Source organism: Danio rerio, chromosome 20 (genome assembly GCF_052040795.2).
Source record: "Danio rerio strain M-AB ecotype USA chromosome 20, GRCz13ab, whole genome shotgun sequence".
In the NCBI taxonomy this organism is placed as follows: Eukaryota; Metazoa; Chordata; class Actinopteri; order Cypriniformes; family Danionidae; genus Danio; species Danio rerio.
This window is the reverse complement of record NC_141040.1, coordinates 14,635,109-14,648,964: the sequence shown is the minus strand read 5'-3', so window position 1 is coordinate 14,648,964 and position 13,856 is coordinate 14,635,109. Positions and strand designations below refer to the sequence as shown.

Below are 13,856 nucleotides of genomic sequence, written 5' to 3'. Positions count from 1 at the left end.
CATCTGGAATGGCAAAAAAGTTGTCTTGCACGAATCCCAGAGTTCATCAATATTCTCTGGATTCGTCTTCAATGCCTCCTCCTTCATATTACCCCAGACATGCCCAATAAGGTTCATATCTGGTGACTGGGCTCGCCAATCCTGGAGCATCTTGACCTTCTTTGCTTCCAGGAACTTTGATGTGAAGGGATGTATGAGAAGGAGTGCTACCCTGCTGAAGAATTTGTCCTCTCCTGTGGCTTGTAATGTAATGGGCAGCCCAAATGTCTTGATACCTCAGGCTGTTGTTGTTGCCATCCACTCTGCAGATCTCTCGCACACCCCCATACTGAATGTAACCACAAACCATAAATTTTCCTTTATTAAACTTGACTGATTTCTGTGAGAATCGTGGGTCCGTGCAGGTTCCAATAGGTCTTCTGCAGTATTTGTGACAATTCATCAGAAAAATCTACCTTCTGCCACTTTTCTAAACGATCAACTAGAAGTAAAGTTATTATTTGTTGCACTTACAACTGATGTCGACAACACACTTTTGTCAGGTAGTGTACAAATGATGCCACATTATTTGAAATTTAGCAATTTTCTGTATTCTGCATGATTTTAAAGAAGTATTTTATGGTAATTCAGGACAAGGAAGTGTTATTTTATTATCTATTAATATGTTTTTTGGTACTATTTAGATTTTATTACAACAAGGCTTCATATGTTTATGTATTTACTAACATGAACAAACAATGAATGGTATATTTATTAAAGTACTTATTAATCTTATTTAATGACAATTAAGCCACTTGTTGTTAGCTCATGTTAACTCACGGTATACTTGTTAACTAATGTTAACAAGCACAACTTTGGATTTTAATGATGCATAAATGTCATCATATTTATAAGTATCATTGATTATCAGTTTAACAAACATAAACTAATGGAACCATATTGGAAAGTGTGACCAAATTATTTTTAGTTTTTTTATTTAATATTTTAGTCACTTTGTTCATTTTGATTATATTATCATTAATATTATATTTGTGTGGAGATCATACAGTATTGAGGACAGTTGCATTCATTTAGAAGTCAATTGGAAGTAGAAACTAAAAATAGTAACTTCTAAAGCAAAGTAAACACATGGCCATGCAGAAGCAACTAGGCAGAAACCACAATGCTGTCTCTGTAATTACTGTACAGGCCAATATACAGAAGCCAATCTTCAAGGTAAAACAGGCGTCCACTGAATATGAATGTCTTTTACATTTGAGAGTCCATTGGTCAATTTTTTCAGCATCACTTATAACAAAACTGCCTCTTGTTATGAGAAAATCTCAGTATCTCCTATTAGGAGCAACACATTCAGCACCATGCGGGGGAAAACGAAAGTGTGGGACTAAAGTTTAGCATGAATATAATTAAAAGAAGGACCAGAGTTCACAGCAAGGGAAACTTTCGAAATTCAAATTATCACCAAACAATGTAAAAAGCAAGCAAAAGAGGAAAACAAAAACGCTGGGCAATTTCAGACACTGGGTTTAAACATGGAACGTCATCCTTAATATGACGAGGGTTAAACATCTGTGCTCCACATAAACAGTTGTCCTGGTGAACTGTTAAGAGGATCGTGATGATGATAAGGGTGTATCAGAGGATGGGTGTGACTTTCCTCTTGTTCCACCCTAATGTGTTCTATCATTAGAACTTGAAATATACATCCTGGCCATCACATCACTCTTTTTTCTCACAATAAAACCCAACATGAATTACTATTCAAGCAGAAGTTTAATATTTGGTCATCGATCAAAAATTTTAAAGGATGTCATTAGAGTAGACAATAATTCATTAGTATGGTGTTGGGCCTCCTTTTGTGGCCAATACAGCATCAGTTAATCTTGGGAATAATAGATATAAGTCCTGCACAGTAGCCAGAGAGGATTTGAGCCATTCTTCTTGCAGAATAGTGTCCAGATTACTACAAGGTGCTGGTGGAGGGAAAAGTTTCTTGACTCTCTCCTCGGAAACGCCCCATAGTAGCTCAATAATACTTGGTTCTGGTGACTGTGCAGGTCATGGGAGCTGTTCAACTTCACTTTCATGTTCAACAGACCATTCTGTCACCAGTCTTTCTGTGTGTATTGGTGGGTTATCTTTCTGATACATGTCACCACCTTCAGTATACAATGTTTGAACCATTGGGTGCATATGGTCCTTCAGAATGGTTGGATAGTCCTTGGCAGTGACGTTTCCATCTAGCAAGTTTTTAATCTAGGGAATCCCTACTATTGCATTCCAAACCATCGCTGATCCACCCCATGCATCACTCTGGGCATGCAACTGTCTGCTTCTTTGGTGGGCTTCTCCACATTAAAAATTTCCCAAATGTTGGAAGGAAAGTGAAGGTGGACTTAGACAACAACACATGTTTCACATTGTCTACAGCCCAAGATCTTACTGCTGGCACCACTGAAATTGACGTTTGGCATTGACACGAGTGAGCAAAAGTTTGATGATAGCAGCCCAGTTACGTATATCGACCCTGTGGAGCTCCAGATAAAAAAGTTTTGATGATGAAGACCTGAGGTGCACATTTAATTTAATTTAAGCATTTAAATTGCATTATGGGACCTTGATCTTTCCTCCAACAACTCAACGATGTAATGTTGAAAAGTAAAAAAAAAAGTAAAAAAAAAAGTTTTCACTGGTTTGAGACTATATGCTGCCTGGGTTGGTGTTGTAAATTAAAGTAAACCTGGTATTAAGCATGAGCTTTGGGTCATGAGCCAACGGACAAGATCTCAGATACAAGTGGCCAAAAATTAGTTTCCTTCGCAGCATGGCAGGGCGCACCCTTAAAGATAGGGTGAGGAGCTCTAACACCCCGGAGGAACTCAGAATAGAGCCTACTCCTCCACCTCCAGAAAAGCCATCTGCGGTAGCTTGAGCATCTGTTTCAGATGCCTACTTGACAACCACCTAGGCACGTGTTCCAGGCTTGTCCCACCAGGAAAAGGCACTGGGGAAAACCCAGGACAAGCTGAAGTTATTATGTCTCTCGGCTTGCCTGTGAATTTCTCAGGATCCCACCTGAGAAACTGGAGGAAGTGAGACTAATGCCCCTGTGACCCAGCCCCAGAAAAGTGGAAGAAAACAATTTAATGAGAACCTGATTAAAGTTTTTTTTTTTTGTTATTCTGTTATTATTACAATATCTTATTTGCGCAATATAATTTTCAACATCAAAACACAGATATTCAGGTTCCTTAAAAAAAACATGAATCATTAAATACGGAACCTGTTAGTTAACATTTTTTTTTTTTCACAGTGTGCAATGATACAAATAGATTCAGTTCAGTTTATTAGGAATGTTACTGTAAAAAGTATCTCCACTGAAAAAAACCAAGCAAGCAAGAATCAGCAGTGGGAAGAACCAAAAACTCCACCAACAACAAACCTTGGGAGATACCAGGCAGTCGGGAGACCAGTTTTTTTGTCTGCTCAAATTAAAAATAAATCATCCCTTTCCTTTTCTACAAATGCCTCTAAAATTATAATAAAACATAGTAACACTATTTTGATGGTGCTTTTGAGTATTAGCAGACTGTCTGCTTTATATCTATTTATACTGCTCCTTCTACAGACATTTAACTGACTATAAAAAACTTTAAAAGTACATGTCTACTTACACTAACCCAAACCTTACAGTATAGTTTTAATCTAATGAGAATTAGTTGGCATGTAGATGCAATGTAACTTAAATTCAACTAACAATTTTTAAAATCCAAATCTGCTCTGAATTTAGCTGCGGAACAACCCATGAGAGAAAAACAAGAACTGTACTAAAAGATCTGAACCGTAAAGGCTAAGCCAGAATGTGCTGGAAATGAGCTGAAAACAGTGCTCACCTACATACCAGAGCAAAAGCAGAAGATTGGAGCAAAGTATGAGCCACACCTAATCAAACAAGCTCAGGAAAGAGTCAACGCAGGATTTAAAACGGGAAAAAAATCAGATCTCACAGCTTTTGTTTCTGGAGCATACAGTAAACATCAAAATCCAACACCAGGACTAGATGCACACACAAAAATTACATGATCCTGACATTATCCACCAGATACAACCCACAGAACAGCACCAAAACTGAAAGTGAATGATACATTAAAACAAGAATTAAAACAAAATAAGAGTGCTGAAGTTCTGAAAAGTGGTGTTTTATTCATGTGACATATTTTATGTCATATAATGTAAATGACTGCTAAAACAAATAAATTACATGTAGGGCTGCAGAATATGTTAAAATAGCCAAATTTATTTTTATAACTCTATAATCTACAAAATATTGCAAACAGCCAGAAAATAAAAAAAGTTTTATTTTTATTTATTTTATTTTTTTTATTAAAGTGAGATAGTCAATCACATTATGCATGAACAAGAGCTGCATGAACAAGCTGCATGAACTGCATGGACAAGAGCTAACCCTAACCCTAACCCTACTCTTAAAAAATGTAAATATCACTTAAACTCTAACATATATAAGTGCTATGAAAAGGAGAGTTGAGGCTCAGTGCTAAAAAACAATTTGGTTGTTTTCTTTAAATAAGACTAATTTGACAATTTATGTGCAATTTTTGTACAATTTTAAATTTTAGAAACATTTTTGACAAATACCCAAATCTTACAATTAAAATGTGAATAAAACGCAAAAAAGTAATTTTATTTTTTAGATTTACTTACTGGTTCACCTTGGTACCACAAAGGATTGAATTTCTCATCAACCTTTAAACTGAATGAAGCATTGCGATTGACATCATACATCTTATTGTCCACAATTCCATGTGTTTCTGGATAGAGACCCTGCAAATAAAAAAAAAACATAAAAACAACATTTTGTTAATCAGAATACTTTAGAAATCAAAGCAAACAAACTTACGCATAAGAACAGACATTTATTTGCCTTTAAATATAAGGGGCTCTATCATACACTCTGCACAATGTGGCGCAAACCTTGACGCAATTGTTATTTGGTAGTTTCAGCTCGGCGCAAGAGTCATTTTGACATTTTGCACTAAGTTGTTTAAATAGCAAATGCATTTGCGCTCATATATACGGTCGTTCAAAAACATTTATATTTTCTTAAATCCTTTTTTTATAAATGATACAAATACAGATATTATCAAAACTAATACTGATGATGATCGGCTCAACTTTTAGAGCAATGTTGCCAGGCAAATTATGCCATCAATGGGCAACCAAGTGACACAATGGGCAACTAATAAAGGCAAATGGGTGCAAATAGAATTATGTTGTCCATTTTCATTAGGAATTTAGCCAAACAACATCGCTTTGCATTATTGTCCAGAAACATTGCTCAAAAAGCTGCCCTGTGTATCATCAGCTTAATTGTCTAACCTTCACTATTCTAAATAGTAAGTGATTCAAATCAAACACAAGCAAACTGTCTAATATAGAATGCCTCAACCCCAAATAGGCCATTACATTTTGGCATGTGTGTGTGTATCTTCATGAATCATTGTGGATTCATTTCTACCTGTTACTTACTGTCACTATGGTGTAATGATTCGGGAAGGTCTTAGTGGGATAAGCAGGTCGCATATATGGGGTGGAGGTACCACATTCTCCTGTGGAAGCAACATCAGATTAACAAAAATTTGCCATCTTGAAACCACTATACATTCAAAGGAAGAATATAACTGCTTTATCTTGGACAATAAGCTAAAACTACACAGTAAAAATACGTTAATTAACAGTTTTCGCACTTTGTGATTTTCTGTTTTCTTAGTGTTTTCTGTTTATGTGAACTCCATTATGCGATGTTGATCTCTCTATGTTTAAAATTATACGAAACTATAATAATGCAGAGAGAAATGAGTCTGTAAAATAACATAAAATGTGCTTGCAGATTATTACAATGTTTTCATAACACAAACCCTGACAATATATTTAAAAAAAATTATTAAAAAATGTCAATAAAAAATTTAATCCCTTAATTTTTTTTTCATATGTATAGACATTTGTGTATTGCTGTACATCCTGTGTATTAAGCAATGTGTAACTAACTAACTTGCTTAAATACAGTCTATTTTAGTTCCTCAAAATAGCAATGCGTCAAACAATGCGTCTCAAAAAATCTCCTTTTTAGACCAGCATACCCATGAGTCCACAAAGTGGCACAAATGGATTTGCTATTTAAACAACATGGCGCAAAACATGAAAACTAGAGTTGCGCTGGTCTCAAAAATAGCAACAAATTGCTCCAAACATGTCTTGTTCCTTCATGCGCTGGGTATATGATAGGGCCAAATGGTTGATAAGTATGTGCATAGTTAATAAAATACACATTAAATAGTCAAATAATTCCATTAAAAGTATCAGGTTTACTCACTTTTTTAAGTAAGGTCAACTAATGGCTTCTTACAGTGTAAAACGCAACATAAAAATGTATTTAAACATACAATTAAAAAAAAATTCAATTCATCTGTTAAATTGAAGATTATTATTATAATTATTATTGATTATAATTATTATTATTTATTTATTCATTTTTTGTTTTTTTGGTACTCGTTTTGGTTTTGCTTAATGTTTAAAAATACAATTAAAACAGAAACTTGTAGAGGGTTGTAAACAGAAAGCAAAAGACGCACTGCATAACTGACTTTCATTTTGAAAAGAGATGCAAAGAGTTGGTTTGAATATTCCTATTGAAGATAGCATCTGACCCATTATTTAAAGAAATTGAATAGTCATTAAAGCAAGAAATACTTGTTTACATGTTGTATTTTGTCCCTCAGAAAATCCTAACAAACATAAAAGAAAGTAAAAAATCAGGATCTGCAAAATGTTAATTATTTTACTAATAAATTAAAAAATAATAACAGGGATCATACAAAGTTGGTGTTATTTTTTATATTTAGTTCTGACATAAATAAAATATTTAAATTAAAACATGCTCACATGTAGTCTACAAGAGAAAATAATAGTTGAATTTGGACTCTTTTTAAAAATGTAAAAATTCTTCCTAGCAGGCACATAACATCATAAGATGTTATTATTAGGTCAGAATTAGGTCATGACGTCAGGTGAACAAAATTCTATGTCTAGCTTGCGTCTAAGGACAACATTACTGTGACATCCAATAATAATGTTGACTTTTGGTTGTGTTGTAAAGTGACCAAAATCCAAAATCAAGCCAACATCTTAAACCAACGACATTCATTTATTCATTCATTCATTTCCTTTCCGGCTTAGTCCCTTTATTATTCTGGGGTTGCCACAGTGGAATGAACTGCCAACTTATCCAGGACATTTTTTTACGCAGTGGATGCCCTAACAGCAGCAACCCATCACTGGGAAACATCCATTCACACTCATTCATACACGCATATACTAGGAACAATTTAGCTTACCCAATTCACTTTACCACATGACTTTAGACTTATGGGGGAAAACTGGGGCACCCGAAGGAAACCCACACAAATGCGAGAAGAACATGCAAACTCAACACAGAAATGCCACCTGACCCAACCTTCTTGCTATGAGGTGACAGCACTACCAACTGTGCCACCACGTCGCCAACCAACAACATATTGATGTCAAATATTGACATTTATTCATAAGGTATGGAAACCAAAATCTGTTATAATGGTAATGTCCACACAATGTCAAGCTGTAATATCATTAGACGTTGATATTTGGTTGGAGTTGAACATTGACTTTGGCCAGATGTTGGGCTCTGACATCACCAAAATTTAATTTCCAAACAAAATGCAACGTCCCTGCAACGTTGGGTTACAACGTCATTCAGATGTCATGTTGACTTTCTGTGCCTGCTGGGTTGACACTGGGATATTACCTGCATGTTTCTGCTTGTTTGTTTACTCTATTTTTCAAATAAAACTTTTGAACAGAATTAAGAAATATATATTTTGCACTGATGGGTTTAATTTAGCGGTTGTTTAGAAACACACTGTAAAACACAACAGTCAACCTTATCAAATGAAATGAGTGAACTTACTGTAACTCAAAATGTACTGAAAGCTAATTCTAGTCATTTGAAAAGAGTTTTGAACTCAGTGTTGAAGGTAATGAGTTAATTAAATAGCTCATTACTTCAACTTAAATGGAGTAAGTTCACAGTACTCATAGATTACTTTTTTAACTCAAATTGGTTTCCTCAAACGGTTTGAGTTCGCTTCATTTATTGGGTTTTACTGTGCTCAAATTGCTTCATTTACTCCAATGGATTAAGTTCACATTACTCTTTAGGATTATTTTTGTAAACTGAAATGGTTTGTTGAAATCGGTTTCCTAAAACCGATTGTTACGTTAACTTTTTGGGTTTTACAGTGTACAGAAGATATTAACTTGTTTCTTAGACAACAAATTACCCTAATCTTCAACTTAAAAAATGACTTAATCTTTATATTTACATAGCCAGTGTCAAACACTGAGTTAATGTGACATACTGAGTTTCCTGATGGCTGGAAGCAGAGCGCTGTATGCATTCATGTATCCTGCCCTGAATCCATCCAGAGATACCAACAGCAGCGGCGATTTAGAAAACCTAAAACACAAGACCAAACATTTTTTTTAAATGCTTGTCATGCTTGAAAATAGTAGCTTCCTCTTTCAGTTGAAGTGAGTAAAATTAGCGAGAGGAAACATGAGCACTGTATGACCCTCGAACAGCAGATGTTGGTACTCTTTATGTTTACAGGCAAAAACGTCACAGCCAAAACAACAAATCCAACAACCAGACACAAATGCTTCACTATTTTAAAGATATGAAGTAAAGCTAAAGCTCTCAATGAGAAAGTGCTCATGATGTAAATTTTGAACAAGCGATTCTATACAGTCTTTAAAGCATAGGTCTCAAACTCAATTCCTAAAGGGCCACAGCTCTGCACAGTTTTGCTCCAACCCTGATTAAACACAGATGATCCAACTAATCCAGGTGTCCAGAAGCAGCCCCATGCAGAGACTATCCAAGAGACTGTCGCGGTGGCACTTTAGATCATTTTGGAAGGGTACTTTCTATCCAAGACTAAAAAAGGGCATGTGCACTGCACAGGTTGAGGCCTATGTGTGCACATGCCTGTCCAGAAGAGTCATGAACACCTTTAATATATGGATCAGCTGTGTTTCATCAGGGTTGGAGCTAAACTGTGCAGAGCTGTGGCCTTCTAAGAATTGAGTTTGATGCTTTAAAGGGTAAGTTCACCCAAAAATGAAAATTAAATCATTATTTACTCGCCCTCAAGTGTTTCCAAAGCAATTGGAGGTAACACAAACAGAAATGAAGGTATTTTGATGAAAGTTGTAACCATTAACTTTCGTAGTAAGCAAAAATAAATAATATAGAAATCAATGCAGTTTCCTCTCTATTTAAAATATATTAATTTCTGCTGAACAAAAGAAAGAAACTCAAATAGATTGAAACTTAAACATGTGAAGGGTAAATAATTAATGACAGGGTTTTCATTTGGGTGGGTTTCCTCTGGGTGCTCTGGCTTCCCCAGAGTCCAAAGACATGCAGTACAGGTGAATTGGGTAGGCTAAATTGTCCGTAGTGTATGAGTGTGAATGAGTGTGTATGGATGTTTCCCAGAGATGGGTTGTGGCTGAAAAGGCATCCGCAGTCCAATAAAGCATATCCATTCATTCATTCATTTTCTTTTTGGCTTAGTCCCTTTAGTAATCTGGGGTCGCCACAGCGGAATGAACCCCCAACCTATCCAGCATATGTTACACTCAGCGGATGCCCTTCCATCTGCAACCCATCACTAGGAAACATCCATACACACTCATTGACACACATACACTACCGACAATTTAGCCTCCCCAATTAACCTATTTACCTTATTCTAAAATGCGGAAGTGTGCCTGTTTTCGTGATTGTTTTAGAACTTCGGATTAAGTCGCCTATGGGAGAAATGACTAGAAATAGTAAACGGCAGAAAACGGTCAAACTACTTGCTCTACAAACAAATGTTTGCATATCTATACAGACCAAGTAGAATATTGTAATAAGAAAATATCATTTTGCAACATCAAACAGCGAAACAAGTAGTTTTTAATGTCTAAAAATGAAGTGAATAAGACCGAAAGTCTCGAGCCAAAAAGATTCAAATGGCTTTGCCCACTCGTTGGCGAAAAATAAGGTAAATACCTCATGTTTTTGGCAAACTCCACACAGAAATGGCAGCTGGCCCAGCCAAGGCTCGAACCAGCCACCTTAATGCTGTGAGGCGAACATGCTACCGTTGCGCCACCGTGCAGCCTAAAGCATATCCATACATAATAAAATAGAAGTACTCTGTATGATGAATTATTGATAAACATAGGTCTCTTGTGGGTTTTTGTAAGAAAACTATCCTAACTTCAAACATTATATACAGTTTTATGTAACTTTGGTTAGAGGCTGCAATCTTCTTTTTCTTTTTCTTCTTCTTCGTTTAAGAATAATTTTTTGATGTATTTAGTGCCACCAGCTGGACAGTATGTTGAAGCACATGCGCCATTGAAACTAAAGCTGCTTTTAAGAGATCTTTTATTGAGGATGGTAGTGCTTTATTCAACATGTTTTAGACTGCGGATTACAAAACAACTTCTGCCCTTAGCCATTGTAAAGCTGGAAAAGCCAAAGATAATACTCAAAATAACAATGACTGGATTCGCCTGAAAGATAAATCGCTTTGATGGTGAGTAAATCATGGGCTACTTTCCATTTTTGGGTAAACTAACCCTTTAAGAAAAAAAAAAAAAATATTTTCCAATGTGTATTTTCCAATTAAACTGATTGAACATCCAAAACAATGTTGTTTGCTGTGCTGAACACACTCAAGTTATATATGATATTTCTTATATATCAGAACACATGAAGAGTTTATAAAAAAAGTGTAAATGAGTCAAGCCTGATATTTTCATCCACTCTAGTGTGATTTTGAGTCTTAATTTGGCCAAAAGATTTTCTGTGTAGCAACATTTTTCATGTGAACTAATCATTCACATGTCCAAGACTGTGATAAAAGGTAAAAAGGTCCAGTGTTTATATTGAAAATATGATATTTTGTGTGTGTGTTTTTTTCACAGAATCAGTGACATTAATTATGAATTTGACAATTAAAAAGTTAAAATCTTGTAATTTCCTAAACAATTTATTAGTTTTGATCAGGACTAAGGTTGATTGACAGATTTCTGCAATAAATAAATAAATAAATAAATAAATAAATAAATAAAATATAATGTCATGTTATGTCCCTAACATGACAAAAGGGAAGTAAATTTGAACAGTGCACAAAGGTTAAAACTGAGCACAAAGATTTTTTTGTTCAAGAATTAATTTTATATGATTATAAATTATATAATATATAATTATAAAATAACTTTTAGAATTAAACGCTATTAAAATATTATGGACCACTGTAAAACAATCTTCCTGAACATTAATTTGATATTTTTCAAATCACTTTCAGTAAAAGGCACATGCCTCCCCACCAAGCAACATAAATGTATTATTGTTTTTTATAAAGTGCATGTCTCATTAAGCTGTCTACTGGTGTTTCTGCCAGTAAAGGTTATTATGGGCGAAGCCAAATGCAATTCAGAGGGACTTTATTAAAGCTAATGCAAAACCTTATTGACCACACAGTCCATTACAGAGTCAGACATAAACACACACACACACACCTAACCATCTCTCTGTGCATCTAAACAGATGCTCATATAAACACGCATAGCCATTTAACAGACCATATACTTCATACTCCATATATAAACTGCACACTGAAAGGACAGGTTTAAACAGGAAAAGATGCTGAAAACTTTTCAATGATTAGTGGTCTAAAATTAATACTCGAGAAGGTGCTGACACTAACCACATGAACTTATTTGAGTCTGATTTCTTTCCACAGAAGATTTGAATCTTCTATCAATCAAAAAATGCTAACATTTTTTATGTTTTGAAGGTCTTACTTTACATAGACCATTGTAGGCAATCTAGTGAATGATGATCTAGTGAATCATTTTTGTATATGAGTGTACTGCATGAATGAAAGAACAGATGATATACAGACAGAAAGATGGACAGAATGGATGGACAAAAAAAAACACAGATGAATAAACAGATATATAGATAAATGGATAGACCGACACATAAATTAATATATAGACATACAGGCCTACAAATTGATGCATCAATAAACATTGAGGGACAGATAGTGACATTATGTCTCATCGGACCATATGTGTGTAACATTTTTTTAAAATAGAAAGGCATAAAATGTAAATAACTTACAAAATAAACTTCCCATGATGTAAATAAGTTTTTAATTAATAAGAATATTTCAACTCAATTTTGACAAAAATGTCAGATAGAACTTTATAATTCCAAGGTGACGTTTAGTCAACCTTTAGTGAGTTTATTCAACTGCTGTCACTCTATTTGGGCAGAGTAATACACAACGGTGAAAAGGCGGTATAAGTGTTGTTATATAGGGAATATCGCATGGCTATCAGCCAATCAGATTCGAGAACCAAACAGAACTGTTGTATATAAATATGCGTATATACTAGGGGTGTCAAAATTAATAGTGTCTTCGGTGCACCGCGATGCAGATGCGGACAATTTGGTATTGGTTCAGTAATAATCATAACCGGTTATTATGTATTGAGGTAATTTATCTCATGTACGCTCTGTTGCGAGGGAGGCGAGCGCGGGTATTTACAACACTCCAGGCGCCAACTACTTAAAAATGCAGAAACTGAACAATTTCACTGCATGTGTGTGTTTTCTGGAAAGTCTTTCACTGACAATTACAGCAGAAGCCCCTATTTCTCAGCGATTGAGGGAATAAAAGTGAACTTCATTTCTCTCTCTCTCTTTCTCTCACTGTGGCCTATTTCACCTGCTGGCGTGACTTTTCCTCCCCTCTCTTTTTCTCTCAGTTGTTACAGCAATACTTCTGGATATAGGCCTGCATTCCCGCGGTTGCACCTGTGCATTGTCGCGGGACCCGACCAGATTTCATGCAGCGCAGTAATTAATTTCTGGAAAAATCGCGGAAGCGGTCCGTAACTCTGGTGTAATTTGAACAGGATTTGGCGGTCTCACAATATCGCTCCCGAGCAAGCGCCCCAACCCCCCACTATATTAGGTACACCTTACAAGTATCCCCTTTCTTCACCCTTCTGATGTGCGTTATATCTACATGCCTAAATGCATTGAGTTGATTGGCTGATAAAATTTGACAGGTGTACCTAATAAAGTGGCCGGTGAGTATATATATTTTATATTTAAACACCCCCCCACACACACATTGGGGAAAAACACAAAAATGTACATACTGTAAATGTTCAAATATATTAGCTATATTTGGCCATATATCAGATTTCTGGATAGGGATGGATAGATAGACAATCGGATTAACAGATTGATGGATAGACATACAGACAAATTCATGGACAAACAGTTTTACAAATAGATGGAAAAGAAACAGGTAAGCAGATAAACAAATAAAAGACAGATGGATGAAAATAAAAGACTTCTTCCAAAAACAAATATATAAATTATTATAAAATATTGCAAATTACTGCAGAATGTGTGATCACTAGCATATGATTTCCCACAGTCTTGTGTCAATGGTGGAAAGCATTAAAACATCTGACTGACTAATTGGAATAGTTAATAAAAGAGTTTTCATTGTATTTCTATTCTATTAACATTACACATGCTCATGAAAAATGTGCACCAGAATCTGGCATTGCAAAATAGTATCTAAAAACCATGTTTCCTAAAAATACAAATCCCTATGTCAGAGGTTTTTGGCTTTATTTGCTGTTAGACAGCTGTT

At 35.3% G+C, this 13,856-nt stretch overlaps 2 protein-coding genes across 4 annotated transcripts in view; one reads left to right on the top strand and one right to left on the bottom strand.

The window, feature by feature from the left end:
* LOC137488715 (uncharacterized) overlaps nt 1–13,856 on the top strand; it is a 731,364-nt gene that overhangs the window by 488,930 nt on the left and 228,578 nt on the right. The gene's annotated exons all lie outside the window — the stretch shown is intronic.
* enpp1 (ectonucleotide pyrophosphatase/phosphodiesterase 1) overlaps nt 1–13,856 on the bottom strand; it is a 117,831-nt gene that overhangs the window by 74,856 nt on the left and 29,119 nt on the right. For all 3 annotated transcript variants that reach the window (XR_015517794.1, NM_001030168.2, XM_087297371.1), the window contains 3 exons: nt 8,472–8,569; nt 5,548–5,627; nt 4,723–4,842 (listed from right to left, as the gene is read on the bottom strand). Coding sequence is in view for 2 of the 3 variants with exons in the window: in NM_001030168.2 (NP_001025339.2) it covers nt 4,723–4,842; nt 5,548–5,627; nt 8,472–8,569 (298 nt within the window). In the remaining variant the exon portion in view is untranslated. The remainder of the gene's footprint in view (nt 1–4,722; nt 4,843–5,547; nt 5,628–8,471; nt 8,570–13,856) is intronic.